This window comes from Mus musculus, chromosome 7, assembly GCF_000001635.26.
Source record: "Mus musculus strain C57BL/6J chromosome 7, GRCm38.p6 C57BL/6J".
NCBI classification, from domain to species: Eukaryota; Metazoa; Chordata; class Mammalia; order Rodentia; family Muridae; genus Mus; species Mus musculus.
The window spans coordinates 27,831,093-27,857,565 of NC_000073.6; the positions used below are offsets into that span (position 1 = coordinate 27,831,093).

Consider the following 26,473-nt stretch of genomic DNA (forward strand, 5'->3'; position numbering starts at 1 on the left):
GGGGAACAGGGATAGTGATCAGGTGTCAGGAAAGGGGCTGGGGAAAGACTGGGAATGAGAATGGGAATGGGGCGGGCATCTCTGGAACTAGCTGGAGGCCTGGGAAGGGAGAAAATATGGAGTGTTTATGGGGGTGATCTTAGCTGAGATTCCTACCAGAGTGGGATATAGAGACTGAAGTCCTGTAGCCAGGCAGGACTTCTAGAGGAGAGAGTGTGGCATCAATCCACCCACAAAACCTTCAACTCAAAATTTGTCTTGGCTACAAGATGTGCAGGGATAAGGATGGAACAGAGACTGAGTGAACAATCATCCAATAACTGCCCCAACTTGACACACATCCCTTGAGAGGGAGACAAGTCCTGAGAGTATTAATGATACTCTACTCTGCTTGGAGACAGGAACCTAGTATAACTTTCTCCGCAGAAGCTTCATACAGCAGCAGATGGAGGCAGATGCAGAGACCCACAGCCAAACATCAGGCAGAGCTTGTGGGCAAGCTGGAGGTATCAAGGACCCCACAAGAAGACCTACAGAGTCAACTAACCTGGGACCATGAGGGTTCACAGAGCCTAGACCATCAGCCAGGGAGGATAAAGTAGCTGGACTTAGGTCCCCTAGACATTTGTAGAAAATGTGAAGCTTGGTCTTCATGTAGGTTCACTTCTCTGCTCTCTGCCATTGGATCCCATTCCTGCCTCAGTGGGAGAGGATGTGCCTAGTCCTGCTGAGAGGGAAGGATTTGTAAGGATGAAAACAAAAAGACCTGTGCTCCCTCTTGTTGGGGACGCAGATCATGTCCCACTCCTTTCTCTTTCATAATTTATGTCTTCCCTTAAACCAATGATCCATAGAACTGGAAACTCAAAACCCACTTTTCTATGAAAAAAGTATAAAACCTGCCCCTGGACTAGGTCAGGAGGAGCAATGCTGGACAGCACAGCCTGGATAGAATGGATTTTCCCTTCTGCCCAACACTGACCAAGAAGATTTTTAACAAATTTTGCTAGGTTTTTTTTTTTTTAAAAAAAGGATTAAAGACAGCTGCTAAAAAGATTCTTTTGTCAGTCAATTGGTTCCAGATATTAGAACAGTTATAAAAGTTTAAAAAATTAAAGATAGAAATAGTCCCAGTTGCAGGAGGTAGTTTAGAAGATGTTTAATAATAGAGAACCTACTGAGAGACAAGACCTTTTACATAAACCACTATCACATTCTGATGAGACACAGATTAAAGATATCCAGTAGTTTTGGTGTCTTGCCCTCTGTCAGAAGGATATCCCCTTGCTGAAAGTTCTGACCTTAATCAAACAATTCTGTTGGACTATACAACAAAAATTCCCATGGCTACACTGGTATTCCGAATACACACTATAATAAAGACTGGTATAGTTACTATACCTAATGGCTTAAACCCATGTCCAAGTGGTCTTTACTGGTAGATACACCTCAACAAAATCAGGCCAAGAGAGAGATGTATGTTTCAGTCAACAAATCTGAAAGGAGTTAGAGATCTGAAAAGTGCAGCATGGGGATACAGTGTTTGGGTTTTGTTTTGGTCAGTATTTCCTTACTATGCTCCAGCTCCTCCTTTTTGGGATGGGAATGTATATTCTGTGCCATTGTATGTTGGAAGTATGTGGTCTGCTTTTTTAAAATCTTAATTTAGAGGGGGTTAAAGTTAATAGATTGTTGTAAGTCTCATTAGAGACTTTGAAATTTGGACTTTAAACAGTATTGAGACTAATAGCCTATGGGAACTTTTGAAGTTGGAGTGAATACATTTTTGCAATATGATATGGCTGCAAGCCCATGAAAGCCAGGGATTGGTATGTGGTTTGAATAAGTATGGCCCCATAGACTCATATGTTTGACTGCTTGGTCCTTAGGGAATAGCACTATTGGGAAGCATAGCTTTTGTTTCAGGAAGTGTGTTACTGTGGTAGCAGGCTGAAGATATAGAACTCTCAGCATCTTGATTGAAAGACAGTCAGGAAGAGATTGCCATTCTACTCCTAGGCACAGCAGACCTGAAAGCCTGGTCTTTCAATCAAGATATACAACTCTCAGCATCAAGGTGGGCATGGTGGCACATGCCTTTAATCCCAGAACTTGGGAGGCAGAGGCAGGTGGACTTCTGAGTTCAAGGCCAGCCTGGTCTACAGAGTGAGTTCCAGGACAGCCAGGGCTACACAGAGAAACCCTGTCTCAAAAAACAAACAAAAAACAAAAACAAAACAAAACAAAAACAAAAACCAAAAACCTAAACAAACAAACAAACAAACAAACAAACAAACAGAACTCTCAGCATCTCCTGCACACTGCCATTCTTCTCACCATGATGATAATGGACTGAATCTCTGAAATTGTAAGCCAGCCCCAGTTAAATGTTTTCCTTCAAAAGAGTTGCCTTGGTCATGTAGTCCCTTCACAGCAATAAAACCCTAACTAAGACAGAAGTTGGTACCAGGGGCAGGGTACTGTTGTGATAGGCCTGACCATGCTTTTGTTTGGAGGAAGGTAGATTTGGCGAGTTTGGAAAGCAGTGGGATGCTTTTGTTTTCTGTTATTAAATCATTTTCCTATGATATCAGACAAATTTGTATGTACAGTAAAAGCCATGAAGTTCATAGCATAGAGTCTCAAGTCTAACCAAATTGTCCGGGTTCATTAAAGTAGAAACTTACGGGTTCTTTGGAAAGTCAGTTAAGTCAGATGGTGTTTTGCTGGGGCAACCACATGAAAGAGTGTTTTCCTGAAGCGAACACAAATGAAAGGATGTTTTGCTACAGTAAGCTTGTGAAAGGACATGAGACAAAGGATTCTTGGCTAATGGCACACATGCGTTGGTTCACTTTACATTGCATAGCTGAGCTTTGCTTGTCAGAACTCCACAGAGAGAAACCCACCAGAAAACGTCTGCTGGTGCTCTAGTGGTTTCTTGCTGCTTTTCAGGACTCAGCTGATACAGACCCACATGGAGTTTTGCTAAGACTGACCATGTGCTGAGGCAAGACACGGGATGAGGCAAAACTTATGGAGGACACGTGATGTTTGGAGAAGGTATAAATGGTACTCAGTAGACAGTGACTGCACACTTGCATACCTAGCTTTGTAATGCTTCCTTGGGCTTGTGTCTTCAATGATCTTCACTGAACTTCACTTCATTAAGAGAGGCATGACAGACAACTTCTCCTGGTGTTGGGGCTGATCCTGGTCAGTCTTGCTGACTCATGCCCATTCGGTGGAAGCCTAGTGGTTTCTGCAACATCATGTCACCACTGCTGATTCATGTTTGGTGTCCTGACACTGCTGAACTGGACTGCTGGTATTGTGACAATGGAGATTGGAATTGCCCCAAAGAACTACTTCTAAACAGGTCCACATCCCCTTGTCCTTTTTATCATCTTTTCTCCCCTACCTTTGGACAGTGGGCTAGAAGGCAGGTCAAAGCATTTGAGAACCCATAATAAAAACCTAAGCCTACACACACACACACATACATATATACATACATACATATATACGTATATACATACATATACATATACAGATGCATACATACATAATACATACACACAGACACACATACATATATACACACATTCACACATACATACATACACATACTCTCACGATTGTTATAGTTAATGAATCACTTATGCTAGTGCCTCCCTAGAAGAAATCCTGGGCTTTGGGGCATAATTGCTTTTATTCAGAAGCTAGCTCTGCCTCTCATTAACTGAATTTGGGTGGGTAAAGATCTCCTCAACTCTCCTTTTACATTGATGAGTGCACAGTCTATGATAAAGAACCCATCACATTAAAGATCCTAAAGATGACTGATTTTTTAAAATTTTATTTAATGTTCTTTGCTGCATATATATCTGCCTGCCTGAAGAGGGCATCTGATCCCCCTTAAAAATGGTTGTGAACCACCATGTGTTTGCTGGGAATTGAACTCATGACCTCTGGAAGAGCAGCCAGTGCTTTTAGTCATTGAGCCATCTCACCAGCCCAAGATGGCTGGTTTTGTTTGGTTGGTTGTTTTTTGTTTTTGTTTTTTTCTTTTGGTTTTTTTTTTTTTTTTTTTTGAGACAGCTAGAGATATTCTTAAAGTCACTTGTTCTTCTCACAGCCTGTACCAGCGGCTTTTGTGTGCCAATGTAACACAAGCTAGAGTGCTCACAGAGAAAGGAGCCTCAGTGAGGAAATGCCTCCATGAGTGTGGGTGCTTACAGATTCCAAAAGATGACACTGGATCTCCAGGAGATGAAGTGACAGGCAGTTGAGAGCCTTTCAGTATGAGTGCTAGGAACCAAACTGGGGTCCTATATAAGAGCAGTGCTCACTCTCAAATGCTGATCCAGTCTGCAGCCCCACTTTTCTTTTTCCTCTTTCTAACTTTCTATGTTGCTTGCTTGCTTGCTTGCTTGCTTGCTTGCTTGCTTGCTTGCTTGCTTTGCAAGACAGGTCTCATCCTGTAGCTCAGGCTGATCTTGAACTCCTGGCTCTCTTGCCTCACTCTTTCCAGCTCTGGGATGCTGGGATTGCAGGTTCTTCCATATCCAGCTAAATAGGTTGTTCTTTCATTGCGTATAAGGAAGAACTTGCAGAGAATACAGTTTTCTCCAATGCAGCCTCACTGGGTATATCCACCATACCCGAGGACAGGCCACATGCCCAGAAATAATTGGCTAACACAAAATAAACTCAGTGGTATTTGTGTGGACCTTTTGCTTCATTTTGTGTTGTTTTGGTATTTTAGTTTCTGTCCTATAGGTCATAAAGCCTTATTCACTTGTATGCATCTGCATGTACACCACTTCCCACACACATGTAGACAGGCACACTACACTCACATGATAACTAGAAGAAAAGAAGATGAAGAAGGGAATGAACAAGCTCTCCCTCAGTAAGTGGCATTGTCACAGGCCACCCAGAGCCTCATGGGATTTAAAGAGATTTCGGCATAGATGGGAACGAAAGGCAGCTGCCCAGGTTCATTGATTACTATAGGTGCACTCAATTAGACTGAGATCTCTCTTACTTAGGGTTTTATACTGCTGTGAAGAGACACCATGACCACAGCAAGTCTTATAATGAAAAATATTTAACCGAGGCTGGCTTACAGGTAGGAGGTTTAGTCCATCATCATTATGGGGGCAATCATGGCAGTGTGCAGACAGTCAAGGCACTGCAGAGGTAGTTGAAAGTTGTATATCTGGACCTAAGACATCAGGAAGATAGAGAAACACAGGGTCTTGCTTGAGCTCCTGAAACTTCCAAGTTCACCCCCATGTGACACACTTCCTCCCTCAAAGCCACAAATACTCTGCTCAGGACATACCCCCAATAATGCCACTTCACATGAGTCTATGGGGGTGTGACATTATTCTAAACCTAACATTCAGCCAGATGGTGGTGCACACCTTAATTCTAGCACTTGGGAGGCAGAGGCAGGCAGATCTGAGTTCAAGGCCAGCTTGATCTACAGGGAAAGTTTTAGGACGGCCAAGGCCACACAGAGTAAACCTTGTGTCAAAAAAAAAAAAAAAACCCAAACAAACAAAAAGCAAAACAAAACAAAAACCAAGCCCAATCAACCAAAAGCAAAACCTAAGCAGCAACAACCAAAACCCCACATAAGAACATGATAGAGTATGGAAATCAGTGCTCATTGTGGAGAGGGGCGGCTCACTCACAGGATAGATGTGGAAGAGAAGAGGATGGGTGTGAAGTGAGGGTCCATCAGGAAGGGGGAAGGGAATGCAGGGATTTCTCAACACATGCCTACAGTCACCTTCAGAAGCAGGAGAGGAGAAAACTTGAAAAGAAACACAGATGCATCTTTGTGTGAGGAGGAGGAGGGAGAAGCTATGCACACACAGAGCAGGAGACAGAGGCAGAAAGAGCTGAGAGCTGAGACTGGGGATGTGGCCTGCAGCACCCCAGGAAGAATTCAAGTGACTGTAGCTAAGGAAACACTTATGGTGGACATTAATCTCTAGTTACGTATTCAGCGCCCCATGGCTCCTGTGGAGAAAACAGAGGGCAATTAACTGATTTTACTTCCATGAAGGATAAGGGGTAGCACTAAGAAAAGAACTGTGACACAGGAAAGATGGAGCAGACCGACCAGAATCACACTGTGGAGAGAAAGGAGGACGGAACACATTGGATGACAGAAGGCTAAGCATCTTTATAAATGATCCAAAAGCCGGTGAAACAAAACCCAAGCTTTGCAGAAGCAGTCACTTGGGTCTGTCTGGAGACTCCTTGCCTACCTCAGTAATCTGCTCGTGGGATAACTCAAAATAGATGGAGTCTTTAATATTTAAAAGTGCAATACAAAATATATGAAGTAATAGATGCCCCGCCAAGAAAAAAGGATAAAAGAGAAAGCTTTCCACAGCAACATCTTCAGGTAATGAGCGTTTCTCCCACAGGTGAGCGTACAGGAACAGTTCCCTTTCCAGATCCCCTCGTGTCATTAGAGCTTAAGTGTCTCCATTTTTATTGACTTCACTCAGAGTTGAGATGCTGTCCAAATCAGCTATGCTCTGTTGCTCTTGGAGGGTGTTGTTCTATCAGTTTTTTAAATTGACAACATTTGAATGTGTTGATTGATTTTGCTATCATTCCCTATTGTTCTAGCGGGACTTCCCCCCTCTTCATGTTTAAAGGTGTGCTATTTGAGTATACTCTGAGTTAATTTTGTTTATGTATTTATGTACTTATTTGTTTGAGACATTTGGGGTATCCTCTGAATTTTAGTTTATTTAGTCCTTTCAAGACAGTAGGAGTGTATTCTGAGTTTATTTTTAATTAATTTTTTTCAGACACCTCCTCTGCCTCCTTAGGGCGGTGACTAAAGGCATGTGCCACCATAATCTGAGTGTATTTTAGTTCTTAGACAGGGTTTCACTGGGTAGTCCTCGGTGGTCTCTTCTCACAGACATGCAGCTGGCTGTGCCTCCCCATCGCTGGGATAAAAGCCATTGCTACCACGCCCATGTTTACTGTCACTTGATGACTTGGCCTCTTTATTAATCTACCTCCATTTTATAATCGACCTGAGTTTTCTTTTGATCATGCGAAGATGGTTACTTTGAATCTGCTAGAGTATTTATCTTTAATATATTTTCTGTAGTTAACACATAGCTGGGTCTGACTTTTCAAATCTAAATGTGGCAAATTTTGGCGTTTAGACGATTTACAGTACTTTTAATGCGATTAGTTTTATTAAGAGGCTCGTCTAGCCTGCCTAACGGACACAGTTCTGTTGGTACATAGCGATACGGTCCTCAGTCACATTTTCTATCTAAAGCAGGGAATTCAGACTCCTCCGTCTTCTCTACAGGAGAAAGAAAATCAGTTACGCGGAGAACCGGAAGTACCTTTTGCTCAAAGGAGGGCGCCTCCCCTTTAAGCGCGCACCCACGTGGGCACTCCCACAAGCCACTGGACTCGGTTTTCTGATGGGCTGGCCCGAGTTGCACGCCGGGATCTCCGGGACGCTCCAGGCTTCTCCAGGGCTTTGCTTGTGACAACTGTGTTTTCCGGGACCACCGCGCCGGAAGTAGCGCATAGGCTTTTGGTTTATGTCTCCCCAGAGTAAGACCGGAGCCAGCGGGCTGGGAGGGGTGTGTACAGGCGGTGGGGTGGCTGTATGGTGTGTGTGTGTGTGTGTGTGTGTGTCTTTGAGTCTAACTGTATACACACCTTGAGCTCTCTGCATAATCTGTGTCTCTGTGCTTGTCGCTGTCTGCTCCTGCTTTCTCTCAGGGACACAGGGACTAAAGCAGAGGACCAAGCTTCAGTAAGGGGAGGTCAGGTGCGGGGTCTGAAGGGAAGCTTTCCCCGAGGCTCAGACTTGAGCTTAGGGCTATAATTTAAGGACGGGGGTGTCGTCTTGGAGGGAGGGTACTTGTTGAGTCCCCTGACTTTCTCAGAGCTGCAGCCATTGAGCATGCTCTCAGATATGGTCTGCGATCTCATGCTTACTCAGGCTTCCCTAGGTGGCCATTCCAAAGGAGGGCTGGAGAGGGATGTGGATTCAAGAATGAGTTTTCTGTTTCTGTTTGAAAAATGAGGTTTTAGTTTTAGAATATGGAATGGAAGTGAGGGAAGGAGGAACAGGCGAATTGATACCTCCACCATTGTGTCCCTTACATTGTCCCTGCCCTTTCCACTTAGTTTCAATGATCCGTGGCGTCTTCTCCCACAATCTCTACCTTTTCCTGAGATGTTGTAACTAGGAATTTCTAGAGGGTAGCGTTAGGGCTCTCAACTAAATCAATTTGTATCTTGATGGTGTCACACCTCAGATGGCCTTTGATCTTTACAGGCCTTCATTCGAAGCAAGGGAAGAATGTAGGCGATAGATGGTCTGGTCACCAGGGAGGATTTGGGGAGTGGGAAAGTAATAGCACTGAATTTGGCATCCTTGAGGACTAGGTATTTTGTGTGTGTGTGTGTGTGTGTGTGTGTGTGTGTGTGTGTAAAATGGGTAATGTTGGCCAGATGCAGATGAGCAATGCCATGTTTAAATATAGGGATGTGGATCTGTGGTATCCCGTTGGAGTCTTGGTTCTGTCCCCTCAGGCTCTCCAGGCCTGTCAGGAACCTTAGGATGCCTGTGGTGAAGTCTGTTAGCGCAGTGCCGCCATATCCTAAGGGCCTGGTGTGCTTTAGTTGTTGCTCTGTGAGGTCATTTTGGGTTCCTTACCTGGTTATTGCCGCTGGGACAGGGCCAGGGGATGTGGGCCACAAGCGTGGATGGCTGCTCCGGACCTAAGGCTGGTTTGTATAATCATGTACATTCCCTCTTTTAAGGAAAGTCCCCCCCTCTTAATGATAATGTCTCCGTGATAATCAAAGACAGCATGAGTCAAGGTGTGGCTAATGTCTCCACAAAATGGGACCTTCAGAACAGCACTTAAGGCTGTGGGAAAGAACTCTAAAAACATGGATTCAAAAACAAATAATTTCTCAAATAATGAGGATGCGGTATGAATTATATGAGGGGGCTTCAGGAAGAGCCAAGGCAGCTACAGTAGGAGCCAACTTGTCAGGAAACCACTAAGGGAGGAGGTAACGGGGATTAGGGAGTGGCAATTGTAGGAGATCCCACCCCGCTATGGTTTTTGTTTGTGCATTAAAGGGCAGATGGATTCCTGAGCTCAAGGTCAGCCGGGGACTCTTTAATTTAGGCCCACGAGTGGTATAAATGGTAATTTCCGTACAGGGTCCCACCCTGTTAGTTTATCTTTTGTGTAACTGCGGCAGGCAGATCTCTGAATTCTTTTGCAACTCTAAAAAGAAGGTTGTTTGTGTTTGCAGTCTCCTAAGAATTAAGGGGCAGGGTTGGGGGGGTGGGTTCCACTTGATGCTGATTCATTGGCTAGTCCAAAGGGAACCTGGAGTAAATGACTGGATTGATGTGTAAAATAAAAGACAAGGTTTTGATCTGCAAGAGATGAGTTATCCAGAGAAATTTTCTAGAACAGCAAGAGAGAACTTCTTGGAGAGCTGTCTCAAGCAGAAGAGAGAGAGAGAGTGAGAGAGTAGGTGCTATCTGGAAAGCTCCAGGAAACAGACCAGAGAGGAAGCATGCTGTTGAGTTGTCTCGGGCAGAGCTCAGGCTGCTGGCTTTGACTCATCCTGCTGTTTGACTTGGAGTTCTTTGATTTTGCTGCTCCCAGACACCCCTTCCTTCCTCAGAACCCCTCTCCAGCCTGAGGCTGTTCCTAGGTAGTCATCGTGTTTCACAATGTATCTCTTGAGCGTCTGCTGTGGCTGACATTTTGTAGTCCTTGATCGGCTTCTTCCCAGCTCTCCCACTGTCAACGATGGCGCTGCACATCCAGCCTCCGCCACTCAAACCCCAGTAACCGGCATCTTACTGTTCCTAGGAGAAAACAGCTTCAGCTTCTGCATGAGTGAGGTCGTGGGTGTTTGTCTTTTATTTAAAGACTGATTGATTTTCTTCATAATTGTGTGTGGGGAGCTGTGTGTACATGAGCACAGGTGCCCTCAGAGACCTCAGGTACAGCATCCCCTGGAGCTGGACTTCCAGGCACTGTAGCTGTCAGGAAACTGAACTCTGTCCTCTGGAAAAGCCGTAGTGGCTCTCAGCCCCTGAGCCATCCCCAGCCCCCGCAATTGCTTTTTTCTCTTTAGTGTATTGCACGTGTTATTCTCCGTGTGCATCCATGTTGTAGTAAATGGTTCACTGTGTGTGAGCCCCATCCTCCATGTGCTTGGTCCATTCATGTGTTGGTGGGGTCCCGTATCACTGCTATGGAAATGATGCTGGAATGAAAGCGAGAGTGTGACTATCTCTTGGAAGTGTATAAAATGTATACATATTATAAATAATCATAGAATGCATAAATGTGTATGGTGGAGATGCTCAGTGGGTGCAGTGCCTGAAAGCATGGAACAGTGCAGTGCCAGATGCAGCAGTGCATGTCTGCAGTCCCAGCCCTCCTGTGGCAAGAAGTGGGGTGGAGACAAGAGAATCCCTGGCAGGCTGGCTAGCCTGGTGTACGCAGAGGGAGGAGGAAAGGCAGGATAACGGAAGAAGGAAAATCTATATGTAAATATTGTGGGCAGACAAAACTGTAAAATTTTATAAAATTATCTGACATGTACTTGAGAGGTGTCCATGCTGGTGCATGGCTGTAATCTCAGCATGGATGGAGGAAGGAGCTTTAGGAGTTCAGGGTCAGCCTGAGATATAGAAGAGGCCGTCTCAAAAACAAACAAACAACCCCACAGTGGATTGCACCAAGGCTTAGACCTGTTGGCTGGAGCACTGGGTCCCCATTTGGTGATGGCTGCTCCCTGGTGCAGCATCTTAGGGAGGTCTGAGGGTTGTGTGTGCTGCCCAGAGCTTGTGAGTGGAGGGTCAGTGCTGCTGAGTGTAGTACAGAGCACAAGATGGTCCTCACACAGCCCAAGACAGAACAGTTGTGTCAGCCGTGCGGAGGTTGAGAAACTCAGTTCTAAGATCAAAAAGACCTAGGACACCTGAACAAATTTAGTAATGTTTTGTTCAAAATCTCACATAATATGGAAAGAGGGAAACATATCAAACTCACCTCCTGTGACAGGATGTTTTACAGCTAATTATCTTCATAAAGGATCATGGCTTAATTGAGACAACATAAGTGTTATCATAGATGAGGGAAGGTTCTCAGGAGAGTGGTCCATGGTGCACAGTCCCATTCACTAACAGTGGGCACAGAATGCTGGACGCTGCCTGAGCACTGCAGCCCCTCCAGCCTCGCTGTGCTTCAGCCCTGAGTTTACACAGGAGGGGCCACCTGGATGCTGTGAGCCCCTGTGAGCCTTGATAGGTGGGGTTCCAGTGTGAAGATCTGAGATCTGCTCACAGTAGGAGGAGCGGCCCAGGTGCAGGTCGAGCTGGATCTCAGGGTGGAAGATGGATCCCTTCTGCTGGCCTCTTCTGGAGGAGTTCAAGGCAGACATGTTTTGTGCCCTGCACTCCCACACTGCCCCCTTGGCAGTGGGCTGTCTGGGTTAGGAGGGGATCAGCTTTGTGTAGACTCCTGTGTGCTCCAATTTGTGTGTGGGAGGCTGTGAGTGGTGGGAGGGGAGAGAGTGAGTGGGGAGGCTTGAGAAATAAATGTAGCTGATGACATCACAGTGACAGAAGCCAGTCTGGGAACATCAAGTCAGAATGCAGTGAATGGCTTTCTTTTTGTCCCCCAGGGGAGGAAGCCTGAAGAAGAATGGCCAGCACTAATTCTCAAGACATGGTTTGTGTAAGTTGCATTCCTTCTTGACATAGGGTAACTTTCAGGTTAGGTGACTCCTTCTTGTCTTTACCTCTTGAAGCTTCCCAAGGATCCAGAATCCCCTGGCCCAGGGTTGAGAGTTGGCAGGTCTGAGCACTTCCTGTCTGTGCCTCTTCCCAGCGTGCACTGTGGTTGACTTTGAATGCATTCCTCCACGTGTGCTCTCTGCTTGGTCTGTGCTCAGGGAGGACTGTCCCTGCAGTGGAGGTGACAGTCCCACAGGGAAACAGGGGCCTTGGGGGCTTCAGAGCTTTGAGGTGATGGTTCCATGTGACTGCCCTGGGAAATCAGATTGACATCTAAGGTGTTGTCAGGCTAATGACTCGGGGTGTGAGAGTGAGTGTCCCCTGTGGGTGTGTGTGATAAGGTGACCTGCTTGAGGAAGCTTTAGGAGAGAGTTCAGTGATCAGAGGGAAAGGTCATCCAGGCTGTGTGATAGGGAGGTGACTGCAGTCTCCAGAGTCAGGAAAGACCTGAGATATATGTATTGTCACCTGGAAAGTTTTGTTTTTCTTCATGGTAAAGAAAAAAAAAAAGGGTTAAACCTACTATGCACATAATATGTACTCATACATAGTTTATACACATAGTATGTAAAGATCTTTCTCATGACAAAAATAAAAAATCTTAATGCTACCGTAAGAGGACAGAGTTAGCCAGGTCCAGGCTGACCTCTTGTCAGGCTGCAAACTGGTAATTTGGTACATGGGCCTAAGTTTCTGTTTTCCAGAACAGAAAGGTTCAAAACAAGCCAATTTCAGGGATAGCCACCCCTCATGGGCAGCCAACCAAGAAGCTGCCCCACCACCTAGCTTTAGCCAAGTATAATTAATCAGCAAAAGTCCCCAAAACACACCAATCCCAAAGGCAACTATACCCTGGAGATAGGGCCAACCAATCAAGAGAAACAAAGGTAAAAGTCCTACCTTGGGAGGCTTTAAATTGACCCCGCAAATTCCATACCTCTGTCTTCCATCCCGAAGTATGGTAGACCCCTGCACGCAGGTTCTCTGCAGAATAAACTCTTTGCTGTTGCATACTATGTGAGTCTGGGGTATCATTCTTTGCAAATCATGTACCCTTAAAGTATAATAAACTCAAGGACTCACAGCATTCCTTATGTGTTTTACCCTGACCCCAGGTGACATGTCCCTTCTGTGGGTATAGCCTGAGGGATGTGGGTGGAGTGGAGAGGCACAGGTATTGGCTATGTAGGTGGGCACAGTCGTCGTTTATGGGGGGCTCATGCAGTCAGGTGCCTTGAGCATTTCCTTATGGCTCCCTTCCCACGCTGAGTCCTTTCCCATCTGGTTTCCATCTTGAAAGCTTCCCCAGTTTCACTCTCCTTGTGTTTGCTCTTTCAGGGGTCAGTGACATTTAGGGATGTGGCTGTTGACTTCTCTCAGGAGGAGTGGGCCTGCCTGGATGCTACTCAGAAGGTCTTATACAGGAACATAATGTTGGAGACCTACAGCAACCTGGTCGCAGTGGGTAAGCCTGTGCCCCATGGATGGGGGATGTGTCCTGTACACTGTAGGCTTTCCTCACTCTGAATTAAAAGACAGTGACATCTTTCCAGTGGTAGCTGAATCTGGGATGGAGGCCAATTCCTGTCATTGCTTCTCTGAGAAGGCCGAGGCAGGAAGATTGCTGTGAGTGCAACATCACCCTCAGATATGTCCTGAGTTCCAGGCTAGCCTAGTCTACAGGGTGAGGCCTTGTTTCAAACAAAATAAAACAAAACAAAATCAACATATAAATGAAATAAGCAGATGGATCCACAAATAGGATCAGGTGCCAGAGAGATAGCTTGGTGGTTAAGGGAACCAGCTGCTCTTGTAGAGGATCCAGGTTCAATTCCCAGCCCCGCAGGTGGCTCACAACCAGGTGTAACTCCAGTTTGAGGGGATGCGATGCCCTCTTCTTGCCTCCATGGATAACATGCATCTTTGTGGTGCTCAGTCATATGTGCAGACAGATCCTCACATACACATAAAATAAAATTTAATCAATAGAAGTTTAAAAGAGGGAGCTGGTCAGAATGTAAAGTTTGTGGTTTGGAAAGTGGAACTTCCTGTAGTGTGTGCTTGCCCACCCCCCTTGTTGGTCCTCTCAATCTCTAGGCCCAGTGAGAGACCCTGTCTAAGAAACTAAAGTCTAGAGCAACCTACAAAGACATATAGCACTGGTCTCTGGCCTATAGACACATGCATGCCTGCATCCCTGCATGCATACCTACACTGTTCTGGCCTATAGACACAGGCCTGCATCCCTGCATGCATACCTGCACTGTTATGAACACATACACACCTGGACATGCACAACTAAATACGAGAGCCGTTATGGTTTACTTAGTAATGAATCAGTAGAGTTGACTCAGAGCAGAAGTGGACACATTCTGTTTCCTTCAGTACCACCTCCTTTACCTGCTTTGTAGTGGACGTTGTATGGTGGAGTTTGTCTTTTGGTCAGATCTGTAAGAATGAGGTGTAAATGTTCACAGAAGCAACATGAAGAACATGCATCCCCAGGATGCTCAAAGCCCTAGTTCCAACCCCGGCATTACTAAATAAATGCATGGAAAGTTAAAAAATAATGATTTTATATTAGTGTAAACCACAGAATCATCAAAGTATTTGAATATAATACTTAATGTTAGTATCAACCCTATACATAGATAGCATGAGCTCAATCTAAATTTTTATCTGTTGTTATTACTAAGGCATTTCTTTGGCTCCAGCTCTCACATACTGCAGGCTGGCTTTGGACTTGGTATGAAACTAAATCGAGCCTTGTACTTCTTATCAGCCTGTTTTTACTCTTCAAGAATTGTGATTATATGTGTGTGCCTCTATTCCTAGTTATTAGATGTGAAAATTGAGCATAGACTCCTATGGGACTCACCTAAATGAATGTCATTAGTAGTGAGCTGCAGAGATGGGGTCTACACTGGACAGTATAGCCTGTGGGTTCATGTTCTCACTACTCAATTATGTTTCCTCTTAAGTGACAAGCCTTTATCTGCATTTAAAGGATATTAAAACCCTAATTTGAAACAGCTGGTTTCTTGCCCAAGTTGTTTCTTTCCTTTTTCTCTGAAGTCTTTCCAAAGCATTATTTTGGCTTTTAGAATTTTTTATCTGTTTTTCGGAGACGAGGGTCTTGCTCTGTAGCCCAGAGGGCCTCACTCATTCCCTCATTTTCTGGGCTCACAGGCGTGATCCACCCACTGTGCCAAGTTTTATAGACCTTTATAATAGATAAGTCTGTATTTTGAAAATCTACATAGGCAGGGCATGGTGGCATATAGCTTCAGTCCCAACATTTGGGAGGCAAGAGTGGGCAGATCAAGTAAATTCAAGGACAGCCAGGTCTACTTACTGTGTTCTAGGACAGCCTGGGATTATTAGATTGAGTCTCAATAAACTAACAAATAAACAAATAAGTGCATACACACTGAGCCATCTCTGTCTTTCTTTTAAGTGGGAAGTTGCATTTCCAAGCCAGATCTGATCGTCTTACTAGAGCAGGAGAAAGAGCCCTGGATGGCTGTGAATGAAGAAACAGGCAGGCCGAGCCCAGGTAAGTAAGAGTGAGGTGAGCCTGCAGCCCTGCCAGGCACAGATGTGGTCAGAGAGGCTCCACAGAGCTGGCACTGGATGTGGCAAACTTCCTTCAAAGCCCCAGGGCCTGTGGGAAACAAGCCTGAGGCCTGGGAAGGAAGTCAGGGTCACAGCAGAGCCTGCCAAAGGGTCTCTGTTTCAAGAATCACTTTAAGTTGTTCTTATTTTCTTCCCTCCTACTGTAGCAGGTGCGCTCTCTCTCTAACCTTTAAAAGTATTTCATTATTGGTTGTGTGTGCACACACGTGTGCAGGTATCCAAAGAGGCCGTGAGAAAGGGTCAGCTCCCTTAGGCTGGAGTTATAGGTGTCTCAGCCAGTTGAGTTTGTTGTTGAGGAGTCTCTGTTGAGATCTGTATCCTATTTTCTAATCGAGTTATTTGTTTTGTTGGTATATAAATGTTTTAGTTCTGTATATGTTTTAGATATTAGGCCTGTGTTGTATGTGTAGTTGTTAATTTTTTTTCTTTCTGTAGGCTGCTGCTTTGTCCAAATGACAGTGTCCTGTGCTATGCAAAAGCTTTTCAGTTTCACAACGCCCCATTTATTAATTCTTGTTTTCCATGCCTGTGTCTACGATGCCATGTTCAGAGCTTGTTTTCCTGTGGCAATGAGTTCAAGTCTATTCCCTACTTTCTCTTCTATCAGGCTGAGTGTATCTGGTTTCGTGTTGAGATGTTTGATCCATTTGGAGTAAAGTTTTGTTCAGAGTGATACTTGTGGATCTATTTGTACCTTTGTACACACAGCTGTACTTTTTGACTGGCCCTATTTGTTGAACATGCTGTCTTTTCCAGTGTGTATTTCTGGCTTTTTTTTTTTTTAAAGCAACTTTCAGGTTTCTATCAGTATGTAGGTTTATGTCTTCAATTCATTTCTCTTGCTCAATGTATCTGTTTCTGTGCCAGTACTATCCTGTGGGGAAAAAGAAGAACCCACAAAGTAGCAAAGGCCAGCCACAATTATGTCATTCTTTCATCTTTAATTTTGTTACTTTGAATTTCCTTTTTCCACTTTTAGATAATTGGGCTAAGGGCTGTCAGTCTTTCTGAGTTTCTCAGAGCCAGCTCTGTGTCTCACTGATACTTCATATGTTTTTTCCTTTGTTTCTCTTTTATTGATTTCAGTCCTGAGTTTAATTACTTCTTACACTCTATTCCTTTTGGGTGTAATTTCATCTTTTTGTTCTAGAGCTTTTTGTTCTGGTGTTGTTAGAGTGAGATTTCTCCATTTGTTTTAAGTGAAGGTACATGGTGCTATGAGCTTGCTTCTTAGAATCACCTTCATCATGTTCCATAAGTTTGGATGTGTTGTGTCTTCATTTTCATTCAATTCTAGAAAGTCTTTAGTTTCTCTTTTAATCTCTGTCTTCACCCAATTTTTTTTGTTGTCTTTTAAAATTTTTTTTATTACATTTACTTATTTTTTTCCACTTTACATCTCAATATCAGCCCCTCCCCTCCCAGTATCCCTCACACAGATCCCTCTCCCCATCCCTCCCTCCCCTTCTCTTTGACAAGGGGGCCCCCCCTCTAGGTATAGTCTCCCACTGAGGCCAGACAAGGTGGCTCAGTTAGGGGAATGGGATCCAAAGGCTGGCAACAAATTCAGGGACATCCTCCACTCCTGTTCTTGGGGACCTTCATGAAGACCAAGCTGCACATCTACTTCATATGTGCAGGAGGCCTTGATTCAGCCCACGCGCACTCCTTGGTTGTTGGTGGTTCAGTCTCTGGGAGTCCTCAAGGGTCTAGGTTAGTTGACTCTGTTGGTCTTCCAGTGGAATCCTTGTCCCCTTGGTCCCTCAGGCCCCCACCCCTACTCTTACACAAGACTCCTAGAGCTCCATCTAATGATTGGTTGTGCGTCTCTGCATCTCTTTCCATTGGCTGCTGGGTAGAGCCTCTCAGAGGACAGCTATGCTAGGCTCCTGTCTGCAAGCACAACAGAATATAACTAATAGTGTCAGGGGTTGGTTCTTGCCCATGGGATGGGTCTCAATTTGGGGCAGTCTTGGTTTGGCCATACCCTCCATCCCTGCTCTATAATTGTCCTTGTATATCTTGTAGGTAGGACACATTTTGGGTCAAAGGTTTTGTGCATGGGTTTCTGTCCTGTACTGGCTGGTTTTGTGTGTCAACTTGACACAGGCTGGAGTTATTGCAGAAAAAGGAGCTTCAGTTGGGGAAATGCCTCCATGAGATCCAGCCGTGGAGTATTTTCTTAGTTGGTGATCAAAGGGAGAGGGCCCATTGTAGGTGGTGCCATCTCTGGGCTGGTAGTCCTGGGTTCTATAAGAAAGCAAGCTGAGCAAGCCAGGGGAAACAAGACAGTGAGAAACATCCCTCCATGGCCTCTGCATCAGCTCCTGCTTCCTGACCTGCTTGAGTTCCAGTCCTGACTTCCTTTAGTGATGAACAGCAATGTGGAAATGTAAGCTGAATAAACCCTTTCCTCCCCAACTTGCTCAACTATGTTCATGATGTTGTCATGATGTTTGTGCAGGAATAGAAACCCTACTAAGACATGTTGTTCTCTCTTCACTGAGAGTCCTGCCTGGCTATAGGAAGTGGTCACTTCGGACCCATATCCTTCATTGCTAGGAGTCTTAGCTAGAGCTGCTCCCATAGACTCCTGGGACCTTCCCCCATCCCACGTCTCTGGCAAGTCCCTCCACCACCACCAATTTCCGTTCTTTCTCCCCTGTTCTCCCTACATCTGACCTCCTCCATCCCCATCCTCTCGCCCATCTAGTTCCCTCCACCCATCCTCCTCCAATATCTATTTTATTTTTCCTTCTGAGAAAGATTCAGCCATCCTCCCTTAGGCCCTTCTTGTAATTTGGCTTCTTTGGGTCTGTTGATTATGGCATGGTTATCTTGTACTTTATGGCTAATATTCACTTATAAGTAAGTTTCTATCATACATGTTCTTTTGGGTCTGGATTTTCCCACCCAGGATGATATTTTCTAGTTCCATCTATTTCCCTGCAAAATGTATGTTGCCCTTGTTTTTAATAGCTGAGTAATCTTCCACCGTGTAAATGAACCACATTTCCTTTATCCATTCTTCAGTTGACGGACATCTAGGTTGTTTCCAGTTTCTGGCTATTATGACTAAAGCTGCTATGAGCATAGCTGAGCAAATGTCCTTGTGCTAATTGTGGAGCATCTGTCAGGTTATATGTCCAGGAGTAGTATAGCTGGGTTTTGAGGCACAGCTATTCCGAATTTTCTAAGAAATTGCCAAATTGATTTCCAGAATGGTTGTACAAGTTTACATTCCCACCAGCAGTGGAGGAGTGTTTCCCTTGCTCCAAAAGTTTGCCAGCGTGTGCTGTCCCTTGAGTTTTTGATCTTAGCCATTCTGATGGATGTAAGGTGGAATCTCAGAGTCGTTTTGACTTGCATTTTGCTGATGACTAAGAATGTTGAACATTTCTTTACGTGCTTCTTGGCCATTTAAGATTCCTCTTGAGAATTGTCTGTTTAGTTCTGTATCCCATTTTTTAAAATTGGGTTATTTGGTTTGTTGGTACCTAACTTCTTGATTATTTATATATTTTGGATATTAGCCCTCTGTCAGATGTAGTATTGGTGAAGATCTTTTCCTAATCTGTAGTATGTCCTTTTTTTTTTTTTTTTTTTTTTTCCTATTGATGGTGTCCTTTGACTTACTTTTCAGTTTCATGAGGTCCCATTTCTTAATTTTTGATCTTTGGGACTGAGTCATTGGTTCAGGAAATTGTCTCCTTTAGCAACATTTTGAAGGCTGTTCCCCACTTTCTGTTCTATTAGATTTAGTGTATCTGATTTTACATTGAGGTCTTTGATCCATTTGAACTTGAATTTTATGCAGGTGATAAATATGGATCTATTTTCACTCTTCTATATTGCAGACATCCAGTTAGACCAACAGCATTTGCTGAAGATGCTCTCCCTTTTCCATTGTATGGTTTTGTCTTCTTTGTCAAAAATCAAGTGTCTGTAGGTGTGTGCGTTTATTTCTGGGTCTTCAATTTGTTTCCATTGATCAACCTGTCTGTTTCTATACCAATACCATGAAGTTTTTATGATTATTGGTAATGGAAAATTTTGCTGGGAATAGCATCTGTGGTCTTCCAGACTCTGTACAGTATCTGCCCATTCCCTTATGACTTTTCAAGCCTCCAGGAAGCAGCCATGCATTATCCCAGTAAGCTGCCTTTATTCTTGATCTGTGTCCTTTGCAGCTTTTCATATTCTTGCATGTCTTGTATGATTAGTGTTTTGGTTATTATGTGCTGACGGGACAGGACCTTCGTTTCTTCAGTCTACGGTTCTTGTTCCTTAACAGGCATGTTATTCTTTAGATTAGGGGAGTTTTCTGTGGTTCTGTTGAAAATATTTCCTTGATTTTTGACCCGAGTTTCTTCTCCTTCCTCTATACTTATTCCTAGATTTTTGTCTTTCCATTGTATACATGATTTCCTGGAAAGTTTGGGCAGGGTTCGGGGTTTTTGTTTGTTTGTTGTTGTTTTTGCATTTCCATGAGGTATTCATTTCTCCTGTTGTGTCTACAGTGCCCCAGATTCTCTCTACTGTCTCTTGTACTGTGTTGGGGAGGTTTGCTTCTGAGGTTCCTGTTCGAGTTTCTAAGTTTTTCAATTTAAAGTTGTATCTCAGTTTTGGTTTTCTCTATTGACTCTAATTCTGCTTTCAGGTCTTGAGCTATTTCATTCATTTCCTTCCACTGTTTGTGTTTTCATAGATTCCATTTCTTCCTCTTTAATCTTCTCTTCTATGTATGAAAGCGATTTTAATGTTTTTCTAGTGCTTCAGCTGTGTTGCAATGCTCAAGGTCTTTGGAGGTAGGGTTGCTTGGCTCTAGTGTACACATACTGCCCTAACTTTTATTGTGTTTTCATGCTGATATTTATGCATGTGCCATTGGGAAGAGTATAATTCTAAGTGCTGATGTCTGGTCTTGTCTTTGTTGGGTATCGTTTTTCCCTCCACCCCTCAGGATTTAGTTCAAAAACCTTTAATAAAGGATGTATGTTAGGATAAAGTGGCAAGTTGTGGGTAACTTTGGCAGGCTTATGCCAAGGTATGTGGCTAAGAAATTATACCACACAATTGATATAGTGTAAGAGCTTCATTGGGGGTTGGGGTTATAGTGTATTTATCATGTGCTTTTGACCCTTTAAAGGATTTCCAGTTGCTAATGAACTGGCCTTTTAAGAATTCTTAGTTGTTAGAACTGCTTGGCCCTATGACCTTCAGTGTAGGATATAAAGCAGAGGCTGAGAATGGAGATTGAGCAGAGTGAGAGACAAAGGCAACTGGGGCAGAAGATATTGTTAGGAGACAGTTGAGTCAGGAGAAGCTGGGCTGAGCAGATGGGCTAGAACAGTTGTTATAGGTTGGAGCTGCGAGCATTAGGAAAACTGGAAGAGCGGCTGTTTACACTGTTGGGGAACTGAGGGAGGAAGAGTTGGGAGGAACTTTTAAAGGGATTGGGCTGGAAATATGCAGAAATGGGTGGGAAAGAAGTTAGATTGAGGGATCCTACTCAGTGTCTCCCCTCTATCCTTATTTCTCTCTTATCTAGTGTTAGTGGGTGAAACGATGGGGATGAAAGGTGGGAAAAAGAAGAACCCACAAAGTAGCAATGACCAGCTACATGGCTGAAATTGAAAGGCTATCTCCAGTGGGGACATGGAGGTGGGGGGGGAAAACAAAGTGACAGAGAAAATGAACAGATTGAGAGAAAGGCAGAATGGGAGAGTGAGCTGGGGTGGCTGGGGCCTTTTATGGGCCACACCTGGAACACCTGGTACCTGTGTGTGATGACATAAGTTACTGCTACTAGGCCCCCAAGGACAGGCTGGTGGGAATGTCTAATTGCTGTGTATTTCAAGTAGTATACAAATAAATACGTAAGATTATTTCAGTACAGTTATAATGTGGTAAAGCGGACCTATAGAGAGACTTTTGGCTACTGTGTGGGTTTCTTTTTCTACAACCCTTCTCCACCATTATTCCATCCTTCCAACTGCCAAACACTAGGAGAGAAAGAATGCTAGAGGGGAAAAGGAGTGTTGATATCCTTAGACATCAGATAGCCTGCTGATTAGGGCTTCGAGTTTCTTGGAGCAACTTTGAGCTTGGCTGCTGGGATATCCAGTTTCTTCTTCTCTCTGTGTGTGCAACCACTTGACAGACCACAAGATCAGTGACCGGCAGCAGGAGCAGAGCCTCCCTCAGCACCTCTGGGTACTCGAGCATTCATATCCCCTCTAAAGATTCCCCAGAATTTTAAGCATCATAGACTTGAAAAAACTATCTATAGCTGGCATAATCAAGCCCCTGCCATAGCACTAGGCAAATCATAGTCTGTTGCTGTGGGCAATCTGAAGTAGTCCCATATCCTATACCCGGGATTGGAAACATATGCTGGGAGTCGTGACATATACCTTTAATTATATACCAGCAGATGGGAGACAGAGCCAGGTGGATCTGTTGTGAGTTTGAGGCTGACCTGATCTACAAAACAACTCCCTGACAACCAGGGCTGTTACAAAGGAAACAAACAAAAACATAGTCTCATAAAATTTCTGTGTTTTTAAGGAAACCAGAGTTCTCACCACAGACATGTTGTCCCATTTCCAACCTGTTCTACTGTAAAGAGTATCTTCTTACATAAACTTTCCTTACTGCTGCTATCCGTGCTCCCATACAGCTTCTCAGAGATTACTTTAAAGTGTTTTCATTCATTTAATGGCTCTTATGTTACAGGAAAATGTGTGTATGTGTGTTACCAGAAAATAAAAGTATTCTTGCTTTCTCCTTTTCTTTCAGATTTGGAGGCAGATTATGATGCTGAAAATATATCCCCCCAAAATCGTATTTATAATAGAAAATTTTCCAAACAGAGCATAAAGCAATTAAGTAGAACTTTTGACCCCAAGGGCTCCTGGTTTAGTAATGGCCCCAACTATAGTACATTCCATGGACTACGGGATTGTCAGAGTGATGCTGGCCAACAGATTACTAACAAGGAAGGAGTGCCTCCTCACACCTGCCAGACTCTTGCTCACAATACAGAAAAACCATATGAATGTAAAGAGTGTGGGAAGTGCTTTGGTTGCAGGTCAACTCTTACTCAGCATCAGAGTGTTCACACTGGAGAGAAGCCCTATGAATGTAAGGAGTGTGGGAAGGCCTTCAGACTCCCCCAACAGCTCACAAGGCATCAGAAGTGTCACAGTGGTGAGAAGCCTTTCAGTCATAATGAAGGCAGACAGGCTTTTCAACATCCCAACCTACTCAAGTACCCTAAAGCCATTCATACAGGTGCCAAAGCATTTGCATGCAGGGAATGTGGGAAGTCCTTCAACCGTGTCTCCAGCCTTGTTGAACATGGGCTTATTCATGCTGATGTGAAACCATATGAATGTAATGAGTGTGGGAAAGCCTTTAAACGACACAGAAGTTTTGTGCGCCATCAGAAAATCCATTCTGGTGAGAGACCCTTTCAGTGTAAGGATTGTGGGAAGGGCTTCATTGTTCTGGCTCACCTCACTCGGCACCAGAGCAGTCATAGTGAAGAGAAGCCATTTGAATGTGAGGAATGTGGCAAGAAATTTAGAACTGCCAGACACCTTGTTAAGCACCAGCGCATTCATAGCGGCGAGAAACCCTTTGAATGCAATGTATGTGGGAGTGCTTTCCGGCTTCAACTATACCTTTCTGAGCATCAGAAAACTCACATGGAAGAGAAATACTTGGAATGCAATGTGTGTGGGAAGGCTTTTCGGCTTCAGGTATACCTTTCTGAGCATCTGAAAACTCACACTGAAGAGAATCCTTTCAAGTGTAAGCTCTGTGGGTCAGCCTTCCCAAATAAGTACCAACTTAATAAGCATCTCACAGTTCACACTGATGGGAAACCCTATCAGTGCAAGGAATGTGGCAAATGCTTTCGTCAAAGGTCAAAACTAACGGAACATGAGAGTATTCACACTGGCAAGAAACCCTTCCAGTGTGAAGAATGTGGGAAGTTCTTTAGACTTAACACACTTCTCATTCATCATCAGAAGTCTCACAGTGGTGAGAGACCTTTTGAATGTAAAGAATGCGGAAAGGCTTTCCTTCTTCCCAGTCAACTTAATAGCCATAAAATTGTTCATACAAGTAAAAGACCCTTTGAATGCAAGGTATGTGGGAAGTCCTTCAAGCGTGAATCCAATCTCATTCAACATGGCGCTGTTCATGCTGGTGTGAAATCATATGAATGCAGTGAGTGTGGGAAAGGTTTTATTCACCGCTCAAGCCTGTTCCACCATCGGAAAATTCATTCTGATGAGAAACCATTTAAGTGTCAGGAGTGTGGAAAGGCCTTCGTTGTTCTGGCGTATCTCATTCAGCATCAGAGCATCCACACTGGAGAGAAACCATTTGAATGTGAGCTGTGTGGGTCAGCCTTCAGATGTAGATCCCAACTCAATAAACATCTGAGAATTCATACTGATGTGAAACTCTTTCAGTGTGTGGAAGATTGAACAGACATTGTTCGTGGAACAGAGCTTAGGGAGTCCACACTGGTGAGAAGCTCGTTCAGTGTAATGGATATGGGGAAGCTCTTTGATATCTTTACAAAATTCTTAGACATGTTAGAATTCATACTGGCAAGAATCATCATGAATATAAAGAATGTGGGAAGTACTTTATGTGTGGTGGAGACCTTAAAGTACATCCAAGAATTCACACTGTAAGAAACATTACCACTGTTAAGAATGTAGGAAGACCTTTAGTTGAATATGAAACTTGTTTTGACATCCTAAATATAATAGTAATAAGAAGTCTTATGATGTAAGGAGTATGGAAAGGCCTACAGTAATTCTAAGTTCCCTGTATATCAGAGAAGTTCTACTGGTGAGAAAGCCTATGAATAAAAGTAAGGTGGGAACATGTTTAGACTTCGTGCAGCCTTCATGCATAGTGGCAAATTCATACAGGTAGGACACCCTATCAGTATAAAGAATGTGCAAAGACCTCCAAGTGGAGCTGGGGCCTTCTTCAACATAAAAAAATGTTTGCTTGTGTCGAACACTATGAATGCAAGGAATGTGGGAATATTTACAGAATTAGCTCAGCTCTTAAAGCTCATCAGAGGGTCCATATAAGTCTCGAGATGCTGTGACTGTGAGGACTCGGTAAGAAAGCTTTGATTGTAAATGGTGACCTTACACAACATCAGAAAATCCATAATCACCAGGAGTCATGTGCATGTGAAAGAGGACAAGCCACTGTATGAAAATCTTCCTGAACATCAGAGAACTCACATTGGGAAGACCATGACGTCACATAAAATGAGAACTTTAATCTGCCCTGGGATTTGGTGAACATAAGAGTATTCATATACGGTTGATGCCAAGAAATCCTTTGGAACGAGAATTTGGGAAGTCGGTTCAGAGAAGATACTCTGTTGAAAATGTCTCTTATCCTCAGAAATCTAGGAAGTCTCCTGACAACCTTTTCCCAGCATTCTAACAGTCTAGATTGACTGTCCCAGGATGCTGCCAAACGTGACTGGAAACAAAGTTGTTCTATCCTCCCTACAGGGTCAGGACACAGAATACTGATAGTTAAACTGTGAGGGGCCCTACATGAAGAACCTGACTCTGCCATTGTTCCATTGGCAGCAACAACAAAGCCCTGGTGGCTCTAATGTCTAGGAGAAAAAGCTGGATGCCTACAATTCAGAGTCCTTTGCTTTAAGGATTGAAGCTAGGTGTGGTGACTTTTGCCTGTAATTCCAGAATATGAGAGGATGAGGTAGGAGAATTACCAGGCATTTAAGGCAAGCCCGGGTTTCATGTATGAAATCCAGGATATCTTGGAAAAGAAAAGCAAAATAAATACACAAGCCTAAAGGCTCAGGGATCTACAGACAAGAGAAGGCAGGAAGATTGCAAGAGCCAAAGGGTGTCTTCAAGGAAATACTGACTTCCAGACACAACAGATGCACATTATGAACTCTCAAGAGTCCATGCAGTGTGTGCAGGTTCAAGGAAGACAGTCTCAACAATGGGGGGTGGGGGGAACCATGGGCTCCCACCCCTAACCAGTGAACTATCTGTAATTGACACCTGCTAGCAAATAAAAATCAGGTGTCTCCAATGCTGTCTCACTGGGTGTATCAACACCTCAGGGCCCACACAAAATAAACTTGGTGGTATTTTTGTGACCTTTTTGTTTATTTTGCATTGCTTGGTCAATTTTGATTTTGTCTTATTGGTCTTTTGCTTGTGCATTTCTGCACACACACAAACCCCCTCACACATACAAACAGTGACACCACACACATGAAAAATGGAGAAAAAAGAGAAGGGAATGAACAGCATGGAATCAATAAGTGTCATTGTCACAGGTCATCCAGAACTTCATGGGGTTTAAAGGGAGCTCAGCATTGATGCAGATGGAAGGCAGCAACCCAGGCTGTTTAATTACTACAGGCACACTTAAGATTCCTTAGACTGAGGTATGTCTGACTTGAGGTTTTATATTGCTGTGACAAGACAATGACCACAGCAACTCTTAAGTGGGGCTTGCTTACAGTTGGGAGGTTTAGCCCATTATCATTGTGTTGGGAAGCATGGCAGCACTCAGGCACACGTGGTTCTGGAGAGGTTACTAAGAACCTCTGGACCCAAGGCAGCAGGGAGACAGAGACACTAAGCCTTGCTTGAGCTTCTAAAAAGTACAAGCTCACCCCTGTGACACCTTTCCTCCCACAGAGCCCCACATACTCCTCTCAGGCCACATTCCCAATAATGCCACTCCCTATGAGTCTGATTTTTATTCAAAGCACCACAAGGTGTGACATTATTTAAAACATAAGATCCAGCCAGGTGATGATGCACACCTGAATTTTAGCACTCAGAAGGCCAGCCTGGTCTACAGAGAAAGTTCTAGAACATCCAAGGCCACCCAGAGAAATCCTTGTTTCAAGAAAACCAACCAAACAAAACCAAGCAA

The 26,473-nt window shown here is 44.0% G+C and overlaps 1 protein-coding gene across 6 annotated transcripts; it reads left to right on the forward strand.

Annotated features, from left to right (window-relative positions):
- Positions 1-4,953: 4,953 nt before the first annotated feature.
- On the forward strand, positions 4,954-25,701 carry Zfp59 (zinc finger protein 59). Of its 6 annotated transcripts, none has more exons than XM_030242394.1 (5): positions 4,954-7,646; positions 11,743-11,795; positions 13,193-13,319; positions 15,312-15,410; positions 22,292-25,701. In XM_030242394.1, exons 2-5 carry the CDS (start codon positions 11,763-11,765, stop codon positions 23,992-23,994), a joined length of 1,962 nt encoding a protein of 653 aa, XP_030098254.1. In that variant the 5' UTR covers positions 4,954-7,646; positions 11,743-11,762; the 3' UTR covers positions 23,995-25,701. The 6 variants fall into 6 exon arrangements, with proteins under 6 accessions (XP_030098254.1, XP_030098255.1, NP_035892.2 ...); NM_011762.3 differs by having other exon boundaries at positions 7,492-7,617; positions 22,292-25,682; XM_030242393.1 differs by having other exon boundaries at positions 7,625-8,805.
- Positions 25,702-26,473: the final 772 nt, after the last annotated feature.

What these genes read in the sequence shown, in the direction of transcription:
- Zfp59 (XM_030242394.1), top strand. Translation starts at nt 11,763, where the DNA reads ATGGCCAGCACTAATTCTCAAGACATGGTTTGT. An exon ending in CAGCAACCTGGTCGCAGTGG is followed by an intron (nt 13,320 to 15,311) that starts GTAAGCCTGTGC and finishes CTTTCTTTTAAG; the next exon opens with TGGGAAGTTGCATTTCCAAG. An exon ending in AACAGGCAGGCCGAGCCCAG is followed by an intron (nt 15,411 to 22,291) that starts GTAAGTAAGAGT and finishes CTTTTCTTTCAG; the next exon opens with ATTTGGAGGCAGATTATGAT.